The sequence below is a fragment of the Danio rerio genome, chromosome 3 (assembly GCF_052040795.2).
Source record: "Danio rerio strain M-AB ecotype USA chromosome 3, GRCz13ab, whole genome shotgun sequence".
Lineage (NCBI taxonomy): Eukaryota > Metazoa > Chordata > Actinopteri > Cypriniformes > Danionidae > Danio > Danio rerio.
The window spans coordinates 33,734,650-33,762,241 of record NC_141023.1 but is presented as its reverse complement, the minus strand read 5'-3'; the positions used below and the strand labels follow the sequence as shown (position 1 = coordinate 33,762,241).

The following is a 27,592-nucleotide window of genomic DNA, read 5'->3' as shown; positions in this document are numbered from 1 at the left end:
TATAGGTCCTTTATTGTTGAAAGAGCTTCTTAAGAAAGAAACGATGGCTCTTGGAAGAACTGTTTTCATAGAGTCGTTTAGGGAGGCAAAAATGATTCTTCAGCATCACTAAAAAAACATTGGACCTTTCATTTTTAACAGTGTGAAATTTCTAAAAAGCATTCAAGAGTTACTCTAACTCATTTTTACAAAGTCTTCCAGTGCTGTTTTGCACTATGAAAGGCCAAAATCATTTAGAACGACCAACAACTTCTAATTCTCCAAAAAAGAAAGAAGCATTACATGTTTAGAACAGCACAAAGGCAAATAAATTAAAACAGACTTATGTTTTTGTCAGTACCATCCCATAAATATTATATAAATATTCCTATTTTAGTATCACATGGCTATAAAAAAACTAAAAGTAGCTTCAGACAACGAAGAGCCAAGGATCCATGAAATATAAAGACAAAGCAAATGCAAAAATGAATGAGTCGCCTACCAGTTTTCCATCTCCCTCATCATTCAGCCTAGTAAAAAAGCAAACAAGACAGCAGCGACACTACCTGAAAAACATGGTGGGCTTCCACTCCATTGCTTCCCACTGCCTAGTTATCTCAGATCAGTGAGCTTGAAGGCAATAAGACAGGGCAGGGACAGCACTTTAAAAGCACTGGGACGCAGCGGTGGTGCGTCTGAGCGGAGAGTGTCTCACAGAGAGCGCTGCACTGTTAGGAAAAAGCTCCATTTTAGCAATCAGCCAATGTCTGGGTCCCTGTGGACGCCCTGATGGACAGACAGAGTGCTTCAGTACATTATGAGGATCGAGGCACATCAGATACCGCTGCCCCGAGGCTACAGCAACATCCTCCTGGCGGCTGAAAATCTTTAGTGATTGGATAACGGCGGCGTGATAATGCTAAGTGACCATTTCAATATACAACAGTTTATAACAGTGGAGAAGTTAAAAGGCCGTCGTTAGGATTGCCTGAAGCCAGCTAAAGGTCTGGTCTCATTAATACTCGTCTCCAGTGACACGCAATATTTCTGTTAGGCAGTTTGTAAATGCACACTAATGAGATTATTATTTCAACATTGACTGTAGCGAGGTTGAGTTACACCCCGGACTATTAGAAACCTCTTGGAAAGGGCCTCCCACGCTTTCATTAGCGCATCTTAAGTGCTTTTCATCATTAAGTGCGTACTAGTAGACTTAACTTTCATTATTAGCTCTTTCGCTGAGAATATAATCTGGTTTAGCTTGTTGCGAACGGGTCAGTGCAGTGTTCGTTTGGTTTATTGCAGGAGAGCCGCACATCAGAATGAACAATCTTCTTTAGGAGCTGAGATACCAATCAGAAAAAAAAGAGCACAGAATGCAGCTCCATGAGCCAGCGAATCAATACCAACCATCTTAGGAAGGACTGCATGGGGGGAGCGAGTGAAAGACTAATGGGGGAAGACAAGCCAGAGAGAGGAAGAGTAAAGAGATTAATGTAAAAGAGGATTTCCCTTGAAAATGAATCAAAGTCAGCCACTGCAATAGAAGGTCAAAGGTAATGGGATTAATGGCTATAATTAAGCCAACTCTTTTTTTTTTTTTTTTACATGAATTCCTTTTTTTTTTGGAAGGCAGCAAAAATGTTGTTGGTTAGTAAAGTGAATGGTCAATCAGCAGTTTATTTGCCTAAAAACGCAGTGTTCATATTGTGAAATATTGTTACAATTACAAATGGCTGTTTTTATTCATTCATTCTTGTTTTGGGCTTAGTCCCATTATTAATCAGGGGTCGCAACAGTGGAATGAACCGCCAACTTATCCAGCATATGTTTTACGCAGTGGATGCCCTTCCAGCTGCAACCCATCACTGGGAAACACCCATACACTCTCATTCACACACATACACTACGGACAATTTCAAGAGTTGACACTTAGCTGATGGTTGATTTTAAAGCGAGTAATAGAAGAGAGCCCAGAACTCATGAGATCCTTGAGCCCAGGGCTCCCTCTTGTTTGCAGTTTGAGCTAAGGTAGGTCTCGAGAACTTCCCTGCTTGTTTCAGGTGAATGCAGGTTAAGAATTACTTTGGAGAGATATATTGCTGAGGAAGCGCTCGTCTGTGGTCTCGATTTGATTTGGTCAATTTACCTATGTAACATGTCTATGGGAGGAAATCGGAGAGCCCAGGGGAAACGCACGCAAACACAGGGAGAACATGTAAACTCCACAAATGTATACTTGGCCAGGTAAAGACTTGAACCAGTGACATTCTTGCTGTAAGGCAACGGTGCTAACCCCCGGGCCGCCCTGTCAAGGAAAAAGGGGTGGAAGGGAGGATTCTTCAAGATGAAGATGCTACGGTGCTCTGGTTTTTTATAGTGATTTAGGAATCATCTAATTGGTGGATCATGCGTTAGCTAATGCAGGACCAGCTCCAGTCAATCATAAACACGAGTCTCAAAATTAGTTTATGAATAAACTTCACTTAGCTTACGAGCAATTTTATGCAAGTGTCAACCATGCCATGAAAAAAAAGCAAGTTTACATAAAAATAGCAAAATAATTTCTTTGTTTTTTGTGGAAGCAAGTATTTACTTTAAAAAGTAATCAAAAATGTCTCGGTCAATGTTTTCAAATCATTATATTTGATTTACCAAAGTCACACAAGTACCAACATTACATCTGTCACATCCATAACAGAAGCTTTTTTCTTGTAAAGGCAAAAATGTCAAATCAAGTAAAATCAATCATTTTTGTTCTATTGTGAGCCGACACTTATCCCTTTAATTAGCATCATTTCTTTTGGTTGCATGTTTATTTTAAAATCTAAAACATGTTCACAGATTGATATTTTCCAGATCCCATAACTCTGTGGTTAGTTGTTTTGGAAAATATAAACTGTTGCTTCAATATAATGTTAACGTATACTTTCTCTGTTTTTTTTTTTTATGCGAATTTATGCAAATTTCACATCCATAACACTGGATGTACTCTTACCCAATTCAGCTTTAGCACACGTCTTTGGACTTATGGGGGAAACTGGAGCACCCGGAGGAAACCCACTCTAACATGGGGAGAACATTCAATTCAATTCAGTTCAATTCACCTTTATTTGTATACCACTTTTACAATGTAGATTGTGTCAAAGCAGCTTCACATAAAGATCATAGTAAACTGGAACAGTGTAGTTCAGTTTTTAGTGTTTTAGATTCAGTATTTAGTGCATGTTTCACATAGAAATGCCAACTGACCCAGCTGGGGTCAGTCACCCTTTCACCCTTTAAATTGAATACTTTAATGCCTAACAAACATTTTATTACTATAAAACATTGAAAAAGGGTTGTACTGCTTAATATATTTGTGTAAATATTTTTGCGTTCTCTGCTGAAGAGAAACGTCTAAATTATTGAAATGTAGGTATATACATTTATATTTAATCACATAACTATGAATATAAATGACTGCATGTCATTGAATGAATATAAATTGTAAATCCAGAGACATAGTAGCAAAAGATCCATAAATAAATAAAAATATCTAGACACTGCCTCTTTAGCTCTCAAAAAATTGAAATGTAACAATTTTTAAATTTAAAAAATAAAATAAAATTTAAGAGCTAAAGTGGCAGTGTCTCAATTTTCCTTTGACCTTTTGCCACTGTGTTTGTTTTTGATCGAGCACCTGCCATTGAGAATCCTAGATGTGCACACATTTCTGTTTTTGGATGCTTAAATACAGAGACATACACATTGAATTAATGGTTTTAAGTTATGTATTTTAAAAAAGTTGTTTGTTTTATACCACAAACTAATGAAATCTTCCAAACTAAATTCTTCCAAATATATATATATATATATATATATATATATATATATATATATATATATATATATATATATATATATATATATAGCATAAAATAACAACAAAAAGGTGCAATGTTTTTAGTCTTATATATTGATCAAAGTAAGGGCCTACTCAGACTATGCTATCCGAACCGTATCGGGATCATTTGAGAAGTGTGAGTTCGCTGAATCGGGCTCAGGCACGGTTCACTTGGCTGGCCCTGGCCCTGTTGGAAGAGGTGGGCCTGAGCGGGGTTCACTTGGGTTTTGACACGAGACGTTTGCAGTGTGAGTGCCAAACACGTTTAAGCCCGAAACTGAAAACGAGATGTGACTTTAAAGGGACTGTTTCATATGCAGGGCTCGAAATTGCGACCATTTTGGTCGCATATGCGCCCGAAAATTAATCGATGCGACCTCATAGTAAATTTGGGCGCATTAGTGCGACCTGTTTTGATTTTTTTTTAAAAACGTGCTGAATCGCTCTTCCCTGCCGCTATATTGGTTCATATTAGCTGTCAATCACCCAAGGCTTTTCACTGTTAGATGACAGGGAGGGAGCTTTTATGTCCACAGGAAATGCAAACGGCTAAAGAGTGAAAACTTAAAGCACGCAGGTTTGCAAAGTGCAAACCCCACCTAAAGTTGAGGCGCAGATGAGAGCGATCATGACACGTGGTGAATATTGATCCGCCAGCTGAGATCAATCAAGTACGCGCTTCTTGGAGAAGGTGCCCGAATCATCATGCGTTGCATTCACTGCGTGTTCAACGCAAATGTCCGCTAAAAGTCAAATCTAATACTGTATCATCGCCAAAGAAGCTCGCCTTTACTAAGTTTACACTGAAACTGCGTCTCATAACAAACAGCGGTATTGCGCCGATGCTCAACCTGCTCATAAATTGGGTCGGCTGACTCGCCTGCTTTTCCACAAACACAGAAAAATTAAAATCAGCTCAGACGGAACATTTAAATTGACACAAACTGAAACCAAAACTTTTAAAGAGTGATAGAAGTGAGACTTTACTTACTTTCTTTTGCCTATTCTTTCTTGAGGTGTATATTATTTTTTTATTTAGTTAGGCTACTGATGACTTTCAGCCTTGAATTTAATATTTTATTATAATCTTTTGTTTGTTTTGCAACAGAAATATTATTTATTAAACTGACATGCATATATATGCTGTTTAGCAGTACAAAATAAATATTTCTTACTGCAATGCTTCATTTTTGTTTGATGCAAACTATACATTTATTTTTCATAAAGTAACAGACTTTTTATAGCAGATAACTTGCATTCAAGCACATTCAAGGCAGCATGATGATGAGAAACGTAATTCATTGTTACTATTATTGTCATTTTCATCATCATTAATATTCTAGAATTATAATACATACACATTTTGGAATTATTGCACACAAATATCAATGTCATCTCAGCATTAGATAGTTGTTTCTGGTTTTTGTTAGTCCTAATTGATGTTGTTTTAAAATACAATAAGTCCCTTAAAATACAATTTGCAGCGGTGCTCAATCATTTTTGGTGGGTGCTCCTAAATTTTTGAAGTTGGGAGCACCGGTGCTAACAAATAAAAAAAGTTAATTTCGAGCCCTGATATGGATTTATTAATCATTCTTACTGTTTAATGAATGCAAACTCAGTTTATTAAGGACCAAACCCCTCACTGCACAACAGCTGCGCGCCTTCAGCAGACCTCCTCATTCCTGCAGCACGAAAGCTTTGTGATTGTTTATGAGCGCCAAAAGTGGCGGATCTGTTCGGCGAAATATCTGACTGCGTGTCCCCGCATCCCTAAGGACTGTTTGGCGAAATATTTGACTGCATGTCACTGCATAACAAACGACTGAAACGATATAACTAGAGAAATCTCCACTGTGCTGCTGAGTGACAGCGCTTCTCACTGAACAGCGCAGCATCGATGACGTAAGTGTGCCCAGGCCCGATTGTAGTGTGAGTGCGGGCCGTCGGGGGAGACAAGAGGGGGGACAAGCGTGCTTTGGCCCGGTTCGAGGCAACTGTACCTAGTGTGAGTACGGCCTAATTTAGACAACACAGCTTAAAATTAAGAAAGCAACTTTTCACATTTGTTTACCCTTTGTTTTCTGAAAATGCCATTTTTAAAAAAATAATAAAATCTTTAAATAACAATATTTTAGGAAAAATTTTGAAATAGAATTCTGAACAAAACAAATACACACAACATTATACCTTTGCCTAAATATTGTGTGATTGTTCCTTCACTGACGGAGAATTAATCAACTTAAAAGACACATAACATCATTCCCATAACACAATGTCAGCATATACTGCAGCTGTTTTAATGTACTTGAAGGCAGCAAGTCACACTTTTCTGCATATCTTTAGTGGTAAAATGTTTCTCTACTTGCATAAACACATTCTAATCATCATTCCTCGTCTTTAGTAGTACAAGAATGTCTCCTACTACATTCCTTGTTAACAGTTGATTCTTCTTGTATGAAAAACAGCATTAATTTTACCACGTCCATCAATACATCTATGCTTTGATGCTTTCTTTTCCTTTATCAGCTGTGTCCATGTCTTTCTGTACACCCTCTAACTCACTGCTCTCCTCATCCATCACAACAGCTTTCCATGAGTCCTCATGCAGCTTTTCGTTTCTTTCAGTTATTTGTGGTGATGGTGGGACTGTTGCCACCAGAGCGGGAGGAAGATGTTTGAACTCCTCCTCGTTTATATCAAAGTCCTTCATTTTATGATCAAGCACCCACCAGCGTCCCGCAAAGCCCACGTCCAGCACACGCTTATGCAGCTCGGACCAGGGCACAGAGATGGCAGAGCATCGCGCTTCATACAGGCTAGACTCAGCATCGTAGTCTGCGTAATAAGTCAAAGAGGCGATGCCCAGACTGGCATAGCGCAGCCTGCCCTCGTTTCGCAACTTCACAAGGGTCTGGATGTGTCCATCTGAGGTGCCACTGCGTATCCATGGCGACAGGAGAGCCAGGCGGTTGGAGGTTTCCAGCAGGCTGGTCTCAAAGGAGGAATCATCAGGGTTGGTGTAACAGCAAGCGTACATTCCTCCCAGAACACCCAGGTAGACTGAAGCTTTGAGGGGTCGATCACGGGCCCCTACCACCGCCTCACGACAAGCCTCCTTATAGTCAGTTAAAAGACTGCGGAACCATACACCTGAAAACAGCCAAGAGATTAACAGAGTTTAGACAAACCATTCACTGCTGGCTAGACCTAAACTGCATTTCGTTGCATTGTACTTGTACATGTGTAATGACAATAGTTTAAAAGTTTAATCGAATCTAAAATTCAGTTTATATAAAGTCATTTATTACAATTAAAACAGTACGTTCACTCAGATATTTTAATTACGTCTTTATATAGTCAGTTTTTTTTTTCTTTAAACCTACTTAGTCTCTTTAGATATTTAGAATAATGCTGAAAACACAGTAGTGATTGACTATTATGGTATTTTCCCCCATCTAAGAATATCAATGGCTTCCAATTGCAACATTTTTCAAAGTATCTTCTGCATTTTTTAAGGGATGGAGCTATATTTTAATTAGGAATACTACAAACTGAAATACATTCTTAACGCTATACTGTAAATCTGAATGAATTATGATAAAGTTATTGCATAAGTTGCTGCTGCGGTTATGCAGGTAAATGTTAACATGTATACATTACCCAGAAATCAGATAAATACAAGAAACTTACACTGGACTAGCGTATCTGGGTAGCTAAGGGTAATATCAATCTTATCTTTAATACTCATTACAGAAATGGGGAAAATGATAAGCATTTACTCTTACCTGCGCGACCGTTTCTTAGCCTTTCCCACCGTGTGCCCTTGGCTGTCACTGTAACGTTAGCTGCCGTGGAGCACCATCTCTTCAGCAGCCACGAGGCGGCCATGTTAGCAAATGAACTCGAGTAAGTGTGAAAGTTCAGAGTTCACGGTGAATGTGCACAGGAAGAGGTTTCAGCCGAGAGTTTCCAAATCTTGATAAACGTAATAGTGCTGCATGGTGAAACTGTTGAGCCAAAATGGCGAGGACACGGTACGTGAAATGTTATTGTTCCGGAGAGGAAACACAAAGTTCCTTTCCCCGTTCCACCATACAAAATTTTGCCCCGTTTTGTCAGTTATAACAGATGTCAATCGAAGGTCCATACGGACTAAGACATACACATTAATAACAGTATACTAACGCTACAACACTGAATAGAAAAGATAAAGTATGTTTAATTAAACAATACAATAGCTTGCATAATTTCAATCACATTAAGAAGAAAAACACAATTCCATGTTTTATAGCTAGTAATAATAGTTTATAGTAATTTTATCATATTATGCTCAGGTTGTTTTCAATTTCCATTCAGGTAGCCAACACACATTTTAGTTCCGGCTTTGTTCCGGTCACGTGATTGTGTTTTGACGCAGCGGAACCCTGCAGGTGACGTGGAATATGGGGACGATAACGCTAAATCCTTGTGTATTAAAACTGCATCAAATGATTTCTATCTGTAATCGAATCGTTTGCAGATATTATTGATCCCACTTAGCCAAAGGGTGTTACAAAACACCAGCCGAGCTGACAAAACGATTGTTTTTGTATTTGCTAGCTCGACACAAGCTGAATAATAGCAGCATCAGGAAACACAGTGCTGGATTATCAGTCAGGTGAGTGAGTCAAGTCTAAATCTGTTCAGATTTCAGTGCTAACAGCTGTCGTGTGATTAAATTATTTGTAATTTACAGTCGTTTTCCCTTGAAGAGTGAATTCGTATGATCTCCAGTCATGGCTAGTCCAGATGATTTAAAGTTTCAAGGTAAGGATTGTGTTCATCTATATGTACCTTACTGTTCAGGTGTCTCTAATTTAATCTGTTTTAAGTTGTGTCTGTTGTTTTTCACATGTTCAGAGTTTGAAGAAGCCGAAGATCTCCTGTCCTCAAATCCTGGAGCCTCAACCCTCAGCATCTCCAGCTCAAACCCAGCAGCAGCAGCAGCCCCATCTGGAGAGGTCAGACTCGACCTGTCCGACGATGAAGAGAATCAGCAGGAGAGTTCAGAGGTGACACGCCAAACAAAACGGTCACAACATATCACAAGCAGCTAATTTAGTCACTCACTGGTTGTTTTTCCACATTGTGCAATATTCTCCACAGTTGCTTGGAGGGGAAAAGAAAACTGGTGGGTTTTGGACATTTGAATACTATCAGTCGTTCTTCAACGTAGATACAGTGCAGGTGTGTTTCTTTTTTTACCTCTTCAGCTGTGGTAAATATCTGAGTGTGTTCATTATGGTACAAATGTAATTGACCGTAATTTAGGTACATTGTTTATTCATTATAGTTACAATTTCAAAATGCATTACGTTTAGCTGTAATTGTTTTTTTATGCTGACAAAACAAGTAAAACATCGTGGCTTCTATTAGAAAGCTGCACTGTGCTTCTTTTTAATGTCTTTTTCTAAATAAGTCCTGATATACAAACTTGCAACTCTGAATAAATAAAACAACAATTTTGTAAATCATTTAAAATGTATTCTAGTCAAGGTAGTTTTCGTCTGAAGAATAAAACAAGACTTTATCTAATCTAGAAATTGAAAAAACATATGAAGACATCATTTGCAAATACAGAATCAGTTTTTAGACATTTTTGGGTATTTATAACTTATCAATACTCAAAGTAAACATGATTTCTGAAAACTATTAAAAAGCAACAGTTTTAGTCATTTCCATAAATAGTTTTTTTTTTTTTTTTGCAGTCGTACTCATCAATGCACAATATAAAACGTGATATCTGAATTTTAATAAAAGTGGAGTTAACTGTTTTTGTTAATGAACTCTTCATATGCTAACTAGTATTTCCACCAAGTAATAATGGTAAAAAAAACAAAACTGCACTATAAAATATAATGTTGTCCTCTTAAAATCTAATTTCTTAATATATATTTGATCAGATTACTAGCAATCTAAAGGGCAATCCTGATTTCTTTGTCATGTACCTACTCATAGCTGTCACACTCAATTATGTACATCAACAGCTTGTGTCTTGTATATTACAGATAATATTATTTTCATCATTGTAGGTGCTGGATAGGATAAAGGGCTCAGTTATGCCTTTGCCAGGAAGGAATTTCATCAAACATCATATACGAAGCAACCCTGATCTATATGGTAATGGACCATGTTTCTCAAATCTTCAAAACATGCCCAAATTATAATTATTTTTTGTTTATATATTTCACTGTATTTTTGCTTCAGTGGTTTATTAAGCGACTGACACTTTTTGTTCCCTTTCTCTTTTCAGGTCCTTTCTGGATCTGTGTGACTCTAGTGTTCTCACTGGCCATCAGCGGGAACCTCTCCACATTTTTGAGTGAGATGGGAAATCCAGAGTATCACTACAGACCTCAATTTCACAGAGGTAAGATGCCTGTAGGAATGGGAAATGAGGCTATGTTCATGATAACAGTGTAATAAAAACAGATTTTTGTCCATTGCATTTTTAAAAGACTCATACATTGAAAAATCCTTCTTTGCTAAAATATTTGATTTTGTAAAAAAGTAAAGTATATATATCTATATTCCAATAAATATGAAAACTACTGAAAGCCCAAATTAAATATTCCATTATTTTGTAGGCTGGGACAAATATTTACATGTGAACCAAATGACAATTCATAAATTTATGTGTTAATTATATTGTCTAATTTATAAAAACTACTGGTGAAAACTTCTATTTTGACCTCAAAAGTAAATTACTTATAGTAAATATGTAATATTTTGGCTTTCTTTTTTATTTTCTTTCTTTTATTAAAAAACAAAACACTGGTTGAGTTCAGAATGAACCCACTATATGTAAAAATATCATAGATAAAAGGTTATGAAAGGATGTTTGTTTTTAAAGTCATACATTTTTAAATGGGGCTTCATGGGTAGCACGATAGCCTCACAGAAAGAAGTTTGCTAGTTCGAGCCTTGGCTGGGTCAGTTGTCATTTTTGTGTGGAGTTTGCATGTTCTCCCCATGTTTACATGGGTTTCCTCCAGGTGCTCTGGTCTCACCTACAGTCAAAAGACTTGCACTATAGGTGAATTGAATGACCATAGTTTATGAGTGTGTGTGTGAATGAGAGTATATGGGTGTTGTGGCTGGAAGGGCATCTGCTGTGTAAAACATGATGGATAAGTTGGTGGTTCATTCCGCTGTGGCAACACCTGATTAATAAAGGGACTAAGCTGAAAAGAAAATGAATGAATGTTTAAAAGGTAAAACTGCGCTGTGTATGTGACTTGGTAGAATTTGTAGAGAAAATTGTATTTTCAAACTACCTTTGTACACACACCCAAAACACCCTTTCATGAAAACATGCATATTCCGAGGATTATTCTTATCTTCTACATTGTACTATTTTTATTGGGCTGGACAGTAAAGAGCTGATGTGTGGTTTTATTGATGAGTTTTGCTTACCTCTTGGGAGGGAAATCCACCTGTAAATTACAAAGATGTTGAAGTTAGTGAACATTAAACATGTTTAAGATCATTTATTTTGACATTTAAAAAAAATCTTTTAGAAAATCTTATTTCATCTTTAGCTACACATTATACAAACAGCCTGCCAGTCAGTGAATTTGAAAGTCAAGATCTGCTTTTAATCTGAACTCTTCTTCTTGTAGTCTCCATTGCAGCAGTCACGGTGTTCCTCTATGCATGGCTGGTGCCGTTAGGAGTTTGGGGCTTCCTCACGTGGCGTCAAAGTGTCGAGAGACAGATCAACGGATACACATTTTTAGAGACCGTCTGTGTCTACGGCTACTCTCTGTTCATTTACATTCCTACCTCGGTAAGATCGGGAAAATCTTCAAAAGCACACAAACAATCAGCCTTGTTGATTTTAGACGCGGTCTAAAGTGATGCTCCATTTGTTTTTAGGTATTATGGACTATTCCTTTCAACTGGCTCCAGTGGTTGTTGATTGTGGTTGCAATGGTGATCTCTGGTTCGGTGTTGGTCATCACGTTCTGGCCGGCGGTTCGTGATGATACTAAACTAACGGCTTTCGCCACTGTGGCTGTTATCGTGGCACTTCACGCACTGCTGGCTGTCGGCTGTAAGGTGAGAGAAGCTCTTTAGAGGAATATTTCAGGCCTGATACACCTTGGCTGATAAACAGAACAGTAATTTTTACTTGTCTTTGAGTAAATTCCTGTTATCCTGGTATGAGTTGATAGATTGTACTTCTCACATTTCATTTAAAATGTTTTGATAGAAAAAACTTGCTCTGCTTGCCATTCAAACTCATGTTTGGGCTCAGTAATTTTATTATACTTTTTTAAAACCCTTTGGTTACCTAGAAGTCAGAATCACACTTGTGCCCTTCCCGATCAAAAGTGAATAACATTTTATTTTCAGGAAAATCATTTAATTTATTTTTGTTTAATACTACTTAATCTCTTTTATTTAGCATTTTGATGGGGTTTGGTTTAAAAAAAACTTTTTTTTTTTGCAGTAATTATGATCTATTTTATCACCTTTGAAAACAATGAGTGAATTTATTTGTTCTAATTAATGCAGTATTTCTAGTTAGAATAGAGACTCCCACTCAAATCCAATTTTGTAAAGTCAGTTTAGTGCCATCTGCTTGTAAAGGTGTTAAATTACATGCTGTACCACTAGGATGCCTGTATAGCTCTCTACAAAGCAGCTTAATTGCAGTTCTTTTCAGACAATTTCATATATTTTTTGATGTAAGACTTTAATATAGGTTTTTTTTTTTTTTTAATAAAATTGTTAGTTTTATATAGGTATAGTAGTCACACTATACCATGCATTCCCATTAGTGTATTTACTAACATGAACACACAGTACATTTATTTACAGTGTTTATTAATCTTTACTACCATTACTAATTGAAAATAAAGCTGTTCATTGCTAGTTCACGTTAACTTACAGTGCATTAATTGTTATCAAGTGTAACTTTGGCTTTTAATAAAGCATTAGTAAATTTTGAATGATTAATAAAGGCTGTACAATGTTTCATTTAATTTATTTTATAGAGTTACCCCATAAGTTAATTTTATTATATTTATCAACATGAACTAATGATGAACAGTATTATTAATTATTGTTCAACATTTTCTAATGCGTTTATTTACTAATGCTTGTTAATATGATCTAACAATTAACTAATATTTTCATTAATGTTAAAGATAAATAAACACTATATTTTTAATTGTTCCTGTTAGTAAATACACCAACTAATGGAAACTTAGTTACATTTTATACAATAAAAGGGATGCAAAGCTATTATGTGATATGACTATTTTCTATTTCACATAAATGCTGTTTTTTAAACTTTCCATACCCCAAAGGATTCTGAAAATCAACTATTAGTTTTATAAAAAACATTTCAAATTGTTCAAGTCCTATTAGTATGATTTCTGAAGGATCACGTGAAATTAAAGAAAAAAATCTGGAATAATTCATGAATAAATCATGTTTTAAATAAAAAAAAAACATTTTAAGGTAGTTAAACACTCATGTATAACCATTCTAGTATTCCTGTAGTGTGCACTGCAGTCAAAACATTAAAATTAGGGATGCATGATATTAGGGCGACATGGTGGTGCAGCGAGTAGCGATGTCGCCTCACAGCAAGAATGTTGCTGGATCAAGCCTCGGCTGGGTCAGTTGGCATTTCTGTGTGGAGTTTGCATGTTCTCCCTGTGTTCGCGTAGGTTTCCTCTGTGTGCGCCAGTTTCCCCCACAGTCCAAAGACATGCCCTATAGTTGAATTGAATAAACTAAATTGGCCGTAGTGTGTGTGTGTTTGTGAATGAGTATGTCGGTGTTTCCCAGTACTAGGTTGCGCCTGGAAGGGCATCCGCTGAGTAAAACATGCTGAATAAGTTGGCGGTTCATTCCACTGTTACTACCCCTGAATAATAAAGAGACTAAGCTAAAAAGAAAATTAAATGAATATTAATAAAATGTTCATACACACTTTTCCAAAAACACACACCATCAGTATGGGCATCTGCTATCAGTCAAAAGGGGCTTGAAAATATTTCCTTACTGGATATTACAAGAATCCACTATCATGCATCCCTAAATAAAAGTATTACCAACCCCAAAGTAGAAATCTGAGTTAGATCCTGTGAGATTGAAAATTATAATCTTTTAGAAATGTACTGGTGTTTTTTGTGTGTGTGATGCACTTACACCATATCCACTGAAGACATCTCCACTGTCGTTTCAGCTCTACTTCTTCCACACGGCAGAGGACACCCGATCTCCACACCCAGGACAGCATATTACTCCAGCCTCAAATCACACAACAGCACTTAAAACTTAATGACGAACCACAGGACAACAGATGAGTCTTTACATTCAAGGGACATTAAAAAAAAGTATTGTAGCTGAGCGATGAAGGAGATCTGATCAGTGTGCTAAAGCTAGAAGCACACATCCATTTCCAGCAAACAGCCTGAAAATGTTAACTAACCCAGCAGAAGAAATAACCGCCCCTTCATTTTGTGTTATGGTCGCTTATGTTCATTACCTTTAATTTAATGGGCTAGTTTTGAGTTTGTCATTCAATATTGAGTAATTTAAGAGTGATCATGCTTTACTGTGAATTGATTTGAGGTTTGCCTTACAACCCTTGACGGCTTCCTTTTCTTTCAAGTCTGTTGTTTTCCCTCATTGATGTAATTTAAGAGAGAAAACACCAGTGTGTGTGAAATATTTAATTTTCCTTTCCTGAACAGTTTTTTTTTGGTTTATGACACCATTGATTAAAATCTGACTTGTCAGGGAAAATCTTGTCATTTTGAGCTTGTTCGGGTTGAATGAGGACATTTAAATTACATTACATGAGAAACTGTTTCTCAACCATGTTCCTGGAGGTCCACCAACACTGCATGTTTTGGATGTCTCCTTTGTCTGTCACTCCCATTACAGGTCTTTCAGTCTCTGTTAATGAGCTAATGATCGGAATCAGGCGTGTTTGGTTAAAGAGACATGAAAAATGTGTAGAGTTGGTGGTCCTCCAGGAACATGGTTGAGAAACACTGACATGGTAATGAAGCAAAGAGGGAAATTTGTCATTTGCTCACCTTCTACTCATTTATGAATTTCACAGGAAAGAGAAATAATATTTTTCATTCAAAGAATTTTGGTGCATACTGATGTATGGAAAACATTTGAGACATTTTACAATTTTTTTTTTCATTTTCACAGAAGAAACCTCGTTTCTTTTTTTTAAGTCATGAAAGTGAGTAAATGACAGCATTTTTTTGTGTTTGAAAGAAATGTTACTTTTCAAAAGTATTTGAAGGACATCTTACCCAACAATCCTATATTATCGTTCTGAAATCTTGACTGGTTTCTTCCACCAATCTAGTTTTTTGTTTGTTGTATCCAGTAAAAAGTGGACAGTGACTAATGGTTGACAGGTAAAAATGCCAAAAAGCACCTTAAAAGGAATCCCTATGACTGGATCCAATACAATAAAATGATACAATGGCTTTCTACAGAAACAGAGTCTTAAGTCATAAATGAAACTGCACTGCCTAAACTATGTAAGTCACGACGTTTCCTCTTATGTTACTTAAAAGATGTCATGTGGGTGCACGCAATGTTCCATGGGTTATCAAAATGGCTGACATGAACTAATAATAGGGATGCACTGATCAGGATTTTTGCAGCCGATTCAGAATACCGATCCTTTGTTATTGTGATTGGCCGATATGGAGTACTGTTTCTGATGCTTCAAGCTTCATAATGCATTTTTCTTCAATGTATGACACTTAAGTGGAGATCTCGCCTTATCCAAGAGAATAAATTAAGAATGCTGCACATAATCCCTTAAAGGCATCTCTCATAACCATTGTGTGGACATACCATGGCCAGAAGCAGCTTTACAGAAAATAATATAACACAGATATAAAAACTCCTCTGCATGTGAACTCATCAACAAACCACCTGCGATCGGTTCATGAGATCAGCCAGATTGGCGAACACCGTTCAAGTCATTAAATGTGATTATCGGCCGATACCAATCTTCAGCTGATTGATTGGAGCATCCAAAACTAAGAAGTAATATTTTTGCAGCTTACCTTAGTAAATGTTGATTTCTAAATGCAATATTCACCTTATTCTTCCCGTACGAGCGATTCCTAGTCATTTCTGTCATAGGCAACTGAAACGGAAATTCTAAAACAATAGCAAAAACAATCGCATTTCCACATTGAAGGATAAGGTAAATAGCACTTCAAGTTGTACAGTGCTAATATAAATACATTACATACACATGAAGAATAGTATAACCAGGCATTACCTTAATAAATGGCTTATAAAATGATTCATTCGTAACGCCAAACTAATAGAAACAAACTGAACATCAATATTACACGTTAATGTGTTTGTAATATTCTTAATCATCTATAAATCATCCAGAAGGTGAGACTTTCCTGCTTTGTGTGTGCAGTCGTCAAAAAACAGAACAAATGCTACTATAAGTAGCCACTCGCATGGACTTCTCCATCAACATTTAATATGCTCCTTTTTTTGTCTGTTGCTTTTTTGTGAAAGAAAACAAAAAACAAAACAAAAAGTTAACTCTACAAACTACCAGACAAGGTTGTTTTTCCATCTCATGATCCTTGCTAAATCAAACCAAATGAACCCCAAAACAAAACCAAAAAAATTGAGTGGAAGCGGTGCATACGACTTCAGAGTCTTGGATGGGGTAATGGTCAAATCCCCAGTGAAGGAGTGAAAGGAGGAAAGCTGGAGCTGCTCAGGCGTCACTTCATCTCCTCCTTTCCTCAACGAGTCTCACAACACACAGAAGTTCAGATAAGGGTTTACTGGGGGGGCGGGGGCGTAAACTAGGATACTGCAATTCCCAAACAGTTGTCCTGCTGCTGCGGTCAGTGTGTGCGTGTGTCCACAGACCTAACTGTTTTTTTTATTTTTATTTTATCATTCATGCATCAATCTTCCTCCCCCCCCCAGTGCTGACTGTCCATCCCAGCATCTACCCTCCTTCCCTGGCTGGTAGTGAAGGGTTTGGTGCTGGTCTTTGTATTCCTAAACCATTTGTGTCCATATAATTGTCAGCGAATCTGCCAAATGATGAAGTCAGATTTGCGTGGTGTTGGAGTCTCGATTAAACCATGCTCAGAATTCACCTCGGGGAACACCAAGCGACACACGTCAACTGCACTACATTAAAACACACAGTCAGAAATGGAATGGAAAGAAAGACGATCTCTATCTACGCTATGGTTGTCTACAGGCAGGATCCAGCGGTACTGCGCTAGTAGTCGTAATGAAGTCTGCGAGCATCTACAGCACGTGTCCGTCTCTTTCTCGAGAGGCCTGGACGAACATTTAGGTCAACTCAAGATGGCCGCCGAAAGCCCATGCTGAGAGAAGTTGATATGCGACGGCCTGTCCATGTTGCTGGAAACGTTAAAAAGCCAACGGTGAAGTGAAGGTACGATGAAGATCCTCGAAACTCAAATTCATATTAAGAGTCAATGATGGAGTTTGTGAGGCTAAAAAAGTGGGAGTTCATGAAGGGTGGGAGGGGGGCGTGCACATTTGTAAAGCATTTATTTAAAAAGAAAAGAAAAAACAAAAGTGTCCCATCGTTAGCGTTCTGACCGAGTCCTTTGAGTTGAGTCTTGAGTCTCTGGTTTGTGCTTTTTCAGCATGCTTACAGACAAGTGCTGCCTCCTAGTGGCTGGTTGTGGAGCAGGCGCTGCATGTGGCTTTGGAGGAGGGGGATTTGTGAGTAACAGTGACAACTCAGGCACGTTGAACTGGCCAAATGCCTGCGCACGCTAACATTATAGGGCTGCGGGACGGATATGTAAGAATAAAACGCCAGTGAAAGAAATTTTAGAATATATACATATAAGTATACATGTATATCTATATATATATGTATGTAGAGACAGAGAGAGAGTATAAAGTGATGGTCAGAGACTGGTGCACTGGTTTTGGTTTTCTGAATTTGGCTGTTGGTTTGCAGGGGGGGTAAAGGGGACGTTTGGAGAATCGGACATGCAGAGGCCGTCCCCTCAGCCTTAGCTCCCGTAGTGCATGGTGTTGCTGGGGATGGCCATTGGAGAAGCCATGGAGATCGCAGGGCCGCCCATGGTGAACTGGTTGGTGACGGGGTAATGAAGACTGGCGCTGCTTGGACCCTGCTGCGCAGTTGTTGCCCCTGAGAAGAAAAATGCAACATTATAACCTTTGTATCTCAGAACATTTAATGATCAAGGCCTTAAAGTGCTCACATTGTGCCATCTTAAAACTTTGTGATTTATAGAGATGTGAAGTTTGAATCATTTTACTGACTTGGACCTTTGAGTCTCGTTTGTTGAGATGAACAAATCTTGTTTTTTTCTCAAGTCATTTCGTTCAATTTGCCTAAAATATAAAAAGGTTACGAGCTGCTTTCAAACTCATCTACAACTAGCCCAAACATTCATTACACTACAAACAAGTCATAACTAGAATGCTGTAAGAAAGTCATGCAAACACTTGTTTGTAGAGAAAGTAGTTTGATCATTTTATTATTCCAAGTCATTTCTCTCATAGGCGACTGAATTGGAAGTCCTAAAACAAATTGCAAAATGAGCGCACTTCCGCATTGAAGAATAAAGTCAATAGCACTTCAAGTTGAATAGTACTTATATTAATATATTACATACAAATGAATTATAGTATAACCTGGCATTACCTTAATAAATGGCTTGATTGAAATGATTCATTCGTAACACTAAACTAATATAAACAAACTGAACATCAGTATAAAGAGTTACTTTTTTTGTAAGATTCTTAATCTACAACTCAACCAGAAGGTGACTTTCCTGCTTTGTGTGTGCAGTCGTCAAAAAAAACAACAGATACTACTGTTAGTAGACACTCGCATGGACTTCTCCATCAACATTTAATATGCGCCTAATAGAGAAAATAATCATTTTTTTGTTTATCTGCTCTTTTGTCTATGATCATGTCAGCTCACCTTTTCTGACAGCTTAAATTTGAGTCATTCGTTTACGTCACACAGACAGTCCCAAAATGAAGTGTGGAATGATGGACACTTCACGCACTCAACGACCGCAGGTTTGCTTACGTAGCGGAAGGGGCGGAGCTATCGGACGCACATGTTGAATAACTTTATTTATTTTGGATGGTGAAAGCAAAATTCTCCTACGAGAGTGATTATTGCGCCTCCGGATGGTAAATGCGGCAATACTCACGGCATGTATTATTTGATGATTCAGTCGGTTATTTCACTGATTTGGCAACTGTCAAACGTCATCAGGGAAACGGTTTGAATTTCCGCTTAGTAAAAAAAACATTAGTGTGTCATTTGGGACAACACTACATACATATACTATCCTGTTGAGTGTGTAAGTGCATAAGTACATAGTGCATGAGTGCATAGTGTATAGTGTGCCATTTGGGACGCAGCTAAACTCAATTCCTGGCTCTGCACAGTTTTGCTCCAACCCTAATCCAACACAGCTGATCCAAACAATCGAGTTGCTCAAAAGGGTCTAGAACACCTTATTTAGTGGCATCAGCTGTGTTGGATTAGGGTTGGAGCAAAACTGTGCAGAGCTGCGGCCCTCCACGAATTGACTTTGAGACCTATGATGTAAAAAACAGTCAAACAGTATTCAGGTATACAGTAATTGAATAATATTAATCAAATGTACAATAATACTGCATAGTCTTATTTATAAACTCAATAAAACTAATCATTGTTAATTTGTCAAGGGCACAAACAGTACAATATTTAAAGCCTGAATGCTTTTAAAACTCTCAAAAAGTCCTCAAAAAAAAAAAAAAAACGTATCAAACTTATGAAATAATAAATTATAATTCAGACTCAACATTGCATATTCTCGCGATGTGACAATTGCGAATGATCAGATTGATATCGATGCTGAATTAATACATTGTGCAGCTCTACAATAAACCACATAAGAGCACTTTAAAGCTGATGTGCAGCAAAACATGTTAAAAACTCTACAAAAATGCCATCATTTAATTTAAACAATTGACTTTATTGATATTTCTTGTTTTGCTTGTAAGAAAGCTTATTTGTAAGACGTAGTTGATCAAAGTCTCCCTATTTGTTTAATATGACATGATGGTGAGAAAATCATACATTTAAAGAGTGATGTACATTTCTAGAAATAGACACTCACCCTGGACGATTCCTGTGCTCATTATAGAGCCCATTCTGGAGTGAGTGTGGTTCACGATCCCCGTGTTCACTGGAGAGGAACGAACACAAACAAACCCCTCTTCAATTTACACATCGACATAACACATCTACATCAACACCTTAATACTTGAGGAGACTGAAACAGAGTCTTAAACTAAGGCTTTTAGAATGGATATTAAAGGGGTCACATTTATTTATTTTTATTTCCACAAGGTCCAATTATAAATGGCATTTTCTGATCATCCAACAGTAGTCAATGAATACTGCACATAGACCATATCAGATGCCTTCCACCAACAAAACTCATAATGGGCCATATTCAAGTAGCTTTATAGCTTAGCTTTAAAATGGATTTTAAATGTTTTGATCTATGCAAGTAACAGAAATATCAACAGGGTTCCCACTGAAAGCCAAATGTCAAATTCCCTGACTTTCACTGAGTAAAAAGCTGAATTTTCATGACCTTTTATGAACAGAAAAAACAGGAAGCTGTTGTGTCGAGCGGTCCATCCACATTTGGGCAACCAGGACATGGATCAGTTTTATATTAAATAGCATATTCACATATAGAAAGTGCTCAACTAGTGTGTGATCTCTTTAGCCGTCATAGACACGGTACACTAGGGCTGGGCGATATGCCAAAAACCTAACCTTATTATTATCCATATTGAATGATAATGATATATATTAACGCAAGTTGATAATGCTTTCAGATTTAAGAGTACCCCAACAATGACTGAAGCCACAAAAATTAGAGAGTCCATTACCAGGGTATATGCAGGAACCCTCATTTGAATAAATTAAGACTTTTTAAAGACCTTCTCTAAATATTTTAATACTTCATCGCCAGTTCAAGTTCAACTAATGAAAGTTCTAGTAATGTGGAACCAAACCTTTAACTTAATAAACAGTTGTAGATAAAAAAATTAAATGGAGCACAACCATGCAACAGAACACGGATAAGCTCGGAAGGAACAAAGCATGAAATACAAATTACGTGGTTGTTTTCAGCGACAGGCTTCAGCCACTGTTTACACTCATCTTTCCTCAATTAGAGTACGCAAACTTACATTTTACCAACTGTTTTACTCTATGGTTTTGCTACATGCGAAGAGTGTCACATCACCTTCCCACGTTTGTCGCAGATTACATCACCCATGGAGGAGCCAGAACACACCGCAGCACGAACCAATGGCATTGATCGAGTACGCCGTTGTTAATATTAGGAGAAAAATAAATATATTTATGCTTTTTTGGAGTCAAACACTTTGGACAACGCTTGAACAAAATTTAAGACCTCGTAAAATGTGACTAAGACTTTTTAATCCTTTTTAAGGGCCTTAATTTTCTCATAACTGATTTATCAACTTAATACTTTAAGACCCCGCAGACACCCTAACTAAGTGATAGAACATTTTTGACTGATAAATTTTCAGTGGCCAAAAATTCGGTACATTCTAATTTTAACTCACTTTTAGATTCCCATAGCTGTACATTTCTGCTGTGTGATTGGCTCTTAGATCAATATAGAGTGAAAAAGTGCAGAGTCTATCAATGTTTTTGACATAAATTTGATCATGGCTGATTAAAATAGCATTTATTGGACTAGCCCTACGGGACGGTACAGTATGGTATGGCATGGCACTGCACTTGTGCACTTAGGTCTGTGACGTGTTTCACATCAAGTTGTATTATTGCAATGAACATTCAGCCACAGCAAAAACAAACACACAATTTCTATACATTTATGCTACAATAATAAAAAAAATTTCCCCTACAAAACTCAGCAAGGACTGGTAGAGCACTGCGCAGTTAAAAACAGCCACAAGTACAGCCTAATGAATGCATTTAATTGCTGATAGCAAAGTAAAAAAAAATAAAATGGCAGTGAAAAATAGCCTAACCATAACAACAGGCAAAACCATGTGGAACAACACATCAAACATGGTACAGAAATGGGAAGTTAAATGACAAATAAAAATCCCTGATATTTCATGACTTATGTAAAGTCATGTAAAAATATGTGACTTTTAATGACTGGAATACCCTTTTAAAACTCCATAATATTCCAGAAATGTCATGACCAGTGGAAACCCTGAATTGAAACGGGATCCTTCACGATGTGGCCCCTTTAATACTTCATGTAATTTCTTTAAAACTTCAGTTGGGATCTTAGAGGGCTAGAAAGTATTATGTGTATTTGTGAGCGTGTGTGTAAATATCCATACGTGCATGCGTGTCTGTACCAAGGGGGATGAGATTGTTGTGGGACACTGTTGTCCCACTGCCACCAATGACAGTACTGAGGTCATAGGCTGTAGGCATCCCTGAAACACAAAGAGAGAGAGAGAGAAACATCTGAGTCGCATCACAACAGTCAGGGTTCATTTTACCTTTACTTTCAGGTAAATATTCATGATCTAATGTGTCATGCGAAGTCTCTGTATACAAGGTAAATAATAAGTAAAAATGCATGTGGACTTTCAACACAGCATTTCATAAAATATGTGACAATACATGCAATTTATATTTATTTTATGTCTATGTAAAATGTATGATATATTATTTTATTTAACATTGATGTGTGGAAGCATTATGTGAGAGCATGTGATTGGCCAAGGCTATACCATTAATTGTAATTTCTACACACAATTTACAAATAATGATAAACATTACTGATAACAAATGATAAAACTAATAACAAAAAAGACAAATCCTTCATAACATTAATAATAAAAGCTTAAATCAGTGTTAACTATAAGTAAAGATTGGAAGGAGGCTAAATACTATATGCACCTATTTTCAGAAAATAAAAGTTTCACACTTGGCAAACCAAAACACAAGGTATTACGATAACTCAATTCTGACTCCAGCTATTTTATAGTTTAACATAACATTTTTAAATAAATAGATTAACTGGTTCATGTTGATATTAATATGATTAACAAACAGCATCACTTCACTAATTAAGCAATAATAACTTTCAGAAAAGAAATGTAAGGTACCAATCCAAAATACCAATCTAGGGTAAAAACTGAAGAATACTGTGGGCTCCACTAGATGGGGCCACTTGCTAGTGCTGCACATCAACCCACATGCAAGAATAATATTTAATAATTTGACATTATTTTGTTAACCCTTTGTTTTAACATGACCTATAAAACATAAGTTAGTGTATATAGCAAAAACCCTGACAAATATCACTGACAAATATCTTCTATTGCAAAATTGAGCTTATGTTAAAGTGAAACCAAAATCCAGTTACTTCAATAGGTTACATATTAAACATTTATGATAAAACACTCTGTTCCGATAAATTTGCAGAAGGCCGTTTCTATAAATAAGGACAGTCCTCAAGTACATAAATATGAGAGCATGCATTCACCACATACAAACTACTGTATAGCTGATATCTTGCCGTTTGTGTGATCATATTTTAAAAAATTATAGACTTATAAGAATACAAATTCAACAGTATCTTGCCTCTGCAGTTTGCGATTGTTTCTGAGCACAGCACTCAACATATTCCTTGACTTAAGTATAATTAATTTTCTTTTAAGCTCACGAAGACAAAGTCACATTGAGAGACCGACCGCACAATTATACATAAAAATGTAACTAATAATACCAATTAAAATGTTTTCGAGTATACACATATTTGTTAAACAAATTTCCATGACTTTTCCAAAACATTGCGGGTTTGTCTTTCCAAAATGTTTTACAGGCCTGAAAGATGCCATGTCAAAATTCCATGACTATACCAGGTTTTCCCATGAGGAGAATTTAGGGAATACATTTAGAATTTGTAAGAAGCGTCCAGGTGCTGTACCTGACACAGCCATGCCTTGGCTCATGCTGTATGTTCCCCCAGTGTTCCACATGTTCTCTGAGGGAGAGCTATAATGTGAACCTGGAGGAGGGGCAGGTGTTGTGCCCGTGTACCTGTGAAACACAACACAGAATAAGGGAATTATGGTCAACTAACTTGGAGCCATGGAAAAACAAATTATTTTTTAAGTTAATGAAATATGAATATTTCATATTCCTCCCCAAAATGTACAAGACAACATTCCTTGTTTTTGGTTAGGTTAAAATGAAAGTAAACTAAAACTAAAAATAGAATTGAAACTATACAGACATTTTAACAAAAATAAAAAGGACTGAAAATTACCACAACTTCAATAAAGGCTACATAGAAAACAGAAACTAGAAAAATAAAATCTATTTCAAAATATTAATTAAAACTGCAGAATCTTTTCCACTGTTCTAGGTTCTGCTTCTAACTCCAGGTAAAGGAATGGAAAAACCCATTACTTTTGCATAATAACACCACACTAAGGAGCCAAGCAAGTATAGTGTGATATTACGTGATGTTAGAACATCACAGCCAATCATGTGCTTCATTTTTTGGACAGTCATGGAAATAGTGCTTTGTACAAACAATTCTTTAAATTGACAGATTACATGTAAACAGGCTGCATGCTGTGCTCAAATCAATAGCCAGGTTTCATATAATTTTGTTTTGTTGTTGACAAAATAAATGTTTAAGAAATAACATTTGACACTCGCCATCTACAACCTTTGCCGTTCCAATCTTTTCATAATAAACAGGTGTGCATGATGACATCACGATTGACGAAAGGTAAATATGGAGTTACTGCAAATGTATAACAGCAGTTTCCGTCCATTATTTCATGTTAGAAATTATTCCCAAACACCCTACGTCTACCCCTCCTCCTCAAAAAACAACAATCACCATTCAGTGTTCTGACAGTTAGTCTCGCATAGCCAGACCTCAGATTGACGACTGTAGCTCTGAGAACTTTAGCCACTTTAATGGTCAAGGAATGCCTATGTTATTTGACTGACATGTGAACTAACCAATCACATTTTTTGTCATGCAATTTTTGTGGGTGTGGAAATGTCCTCAAGATAAATAGTCTGTCAAGTAACTGCAAATCACTCTTTCACTATTGTCTTTAAACGTTTACAACGACGCATCAATATCCTTAATTATCTGTCAGCAAAACATATAGGATATCTGTAAGGCTTTGTACTGAGATTCGTTCATTATTCATGAAGTATTTCTTCATAAGAGAAGACAGACTGAGTGAAAGTTTTCTTTGTTCGTTAAAAGCAAGGTTTTGTTAGATTTGTGAGCATCCACAAGTGAAAAAAGCAACTGTTTTGAATGATGCGTTTCTCTTTATCACCAAAATGACAGAAAATCTGAAGGATTTCACTGCCATTTAGAAAAAAAAAAAATATATATATATGCATACCTGTGGTTTGTCGACATCACGGGTTGAAGCTTTTTTTGCAGCGAGTATTGCATTTAATAATCCAGCATTTAAGTCCAATTGATAAATGCTCCAAGTTTTCCTTACAGTATTAGATGTGAAGTCAGTATATCTCTGATTCATCAATTTCTCAGAAAGTTATACGTTAAATGAACACTGTCCTCAATATAAACATCACAGCTTTGTTTTCATACAGGCTAATTAAGCTTGTTGCACACTTGACTGCCAGAAAGTCTGTATAATTAAACCAATCAGAGGACAAATGAGGATCTGCTAAAGTGTTTCCAGAAAGGTGTGCCACATGCATCAGACATTTAGAAAAAAAGGTCTGTGGGTGGTGCTTGACGTGATGTCTGAGACTATCAGACAGTTTACTGATCTCAATATGATTAAAATTTCACAAATAATTGAAAAGATAGATTGAATCTAATTTAGTTCAAAGGAACAGCACTTTTACTGCAAAACTCACTGTGGGTCTACTGAAATTCTTTGAGACATCTTGCAGCACCGGTTTACAGTGTTGCTGAATGGGACACACCTGCCTATTCTTCCCCAACTGAAGGCTACAGTGATTACATTAAATTGCAAAGGGTGGACATCTGTTGTTCTCCAGGCCCTTGTTGATGACAGGTGCAGAATAGAAGAGGTTTGCATTGGAAGTGCACATGATGCACTGGTGTTTGCAGCTTGGCATCTGCACAGGTGAGCCTACCATTCAATATGCTCCTGAAAATGTGTTATGTGACACCATGTGTGTGAAAGAATGTCCAGAATAGTTTTTGTAACGTTTAAAGTATCAATACAGAATTCATGAACCAAAGTTAAATATATATAGTGACATTTGCTTAAAATAATTGCTAATTGGCACTTAAGCTTTATTGTAAGAAATGTTTATCCATTAAAACTTGTAGCAAAAGATCTCTTGCATGGCAACCTGGCTAATGACACTTATACTACAAATGTGCATAATAAAGATGTTATTTTAGAAATATACATTATGAAACATCAGCATTCTTAAACTAATATCCAAGATTATTTGTTAACCCCATCTAATTTATGAAATATGCAAACCAGAAGCAATACAACCTATGATTCAGTTTATCATTATCTAGCTCTATTGCTATGTGAAAAGCCCTTATAATATTATGTCAAAGAAACTAAAACAACACTGGTACGCAGCATGTGTTCTGCATTGTTTAGTTGGTTTCCAAAGAAATGCATTCACTCACCGGAAGAAAGGGTTCTTGAGATCAAGTAGATTACTGGATTTGGAGCCTGTCTGATCCACTTGAGCAACAATACTAATATCGTAGCTTTGTCTGAGAGAGGAAATGGAAACAAATGAGTCTGTTAACCACAAAAAACACAAAAAAGAGGTTTAACCAGAGCATCTGAAAGGTTTTACAAATCAAAGGTTTTAAAGACCCTTTTAGCATCTACAAAAGCTTTTTTGGATCCTAAATACTTAACTGTCTATGAACAAAAATCAGCACACCGTCACTTCTGATCTCAAAATGCAATTTAATAAAGATACAAAGTTTTTAGCAAAAGGTCTCCAACAGGCAAACACACAAAGACCTTTAGGTAAAAATAATGCATTTTAAAATAAATTTCTTCTTTTTTTTTTACTAAACGCAGCACTGGCAGAGTGCCAGTTATTTTAATGAAAGTTCAGCAATTCTTTTGATGAAACACCTGCCTCAGGTTTTTTGAATGTGTGCACATTATACTTTCATTATTAGCATCCTAAACCATAACATGACTAGAAATCAAGGATTAAACAACATTTTACATTTTATACATCAACATTTTATGGTTGACATTTTTTAAAACAAGTGCACAATTCCAGAAAAGTAAAGCAAAAATGTTATGTGTGGTTCCCAAATGACAGACTAATTATTATGACAATGATGTCATTCAAGATACGGATCAAGAGAGACCAAATTTAATGCAAATTAATTTAAAAGCATGTTAATTCTGTACATTGTGTGTCCTTACCTCTTGTTGGCGATTAAAAGTGCAGTGCCTGACATTGTGTCCCCTGCCTTGGCAAAGAGAGGTGACTGCAGCAGACAGCGCACTTGGTACCAGTGAGTGAGGGGCTCTGTGGGGGCCGTCGAGAGCCACACCGTCATCCTAAACACAAACAAGAGCAAACCTGTCACAGATTATAAAACAGTA

At 36.8% G+C, this 27,592-nt stretch overlaps 3 protein-coding genes across 17 annotated transcripts in view; 1 reads left to right on the top strand and 2 right to left on the bottom strand.

Moving 5' to 3' along the window:
* yipf2 (Yip1 domain family, member 2) overlaps positions 1–14,674 on the top strand; it is a 44,109-nt gene extending 29,435 nt beyond the window's left edge. The window contains exons 1-10 of one of the 8 annotated variants that reach the window (XM_087242506.1): positions 7,755–7,902; positions 8,468–8,525; positions 8,604–8,674; positions 8,768–8,919; positions 9,014–9,094; positions 9,940–10,027; positions 10,161–10,277; positions 11,530–11,696; positions 11,786–11,968; positions 14,112–14,674. In XM_087242506.1, coding sequence (XP_087098632.1) covers positions 8,644–8,674; positions 8,768–8,919; positions 9,014–9,094; positions 9,940–10,027; positions 10,161–10,277; positions 11,530–11,696; positions 11,786–11,968; positions 14,112–14,207 — 915 coding nt within the window. In that variant the 5' untranslated portion in view covers positions 7,755–7,902; positions 8,468–8,525; positions 8,604–8,643 and the 3' untranslated portion in view covers positions 14,208–14,674. 8 annotated transcript variants of the gene reach the window in all.
* Positions 6,144–7,766, bottom strand: timm29 (translocase of inner mitochondrial membrane 29). The gene is given in 2 exon segments (NM_001020561.1): positions 6,144–7,018; positions 7,654–7,766. Coding segments are annotated over 2 exon segments (759 nt in total). The 5' UTR covers positions 7,757–7,766; the 3' UTR covers positions 6,144–6,362.
* A 1,715-nt stretch (positions 14,675–16,389) lies between the features above and the next one.
* carm1 (coactivator-associated arginine methyltransferase 1) overlaps positions 16,390–27,592 on the bottom strand; it is a 22,910-nt gene continuing 11,707 nt past the window's right edge. The window contains exons 11-16 of one of the 8 annotated variants that reach the window (XR_015479748.1): positions 27,410–27,547; positions 26,641–26,730; positions 23,941–24,053; positions 22,340–22,438; positions 19,513–20,160; positions 16,390–19,380 (exon numbers count right to left, since the gene is read on the bottom strand). Coding sequence is in view for 2 of the 8 variants with exons in the window: in NM_001003645.2 (NP_001003645.1) it covers positions 17,953–18,092; positions 20,092–20,160; positions 22,340–22,438; positions 23,941–24,053; positions 26,641–26,730; positions 27,410–27,547 (649 nt within the window). In the remaining 6 variants the exon portion in view is untranslated. 8 annotated transcript variants of the gene reach the window in all.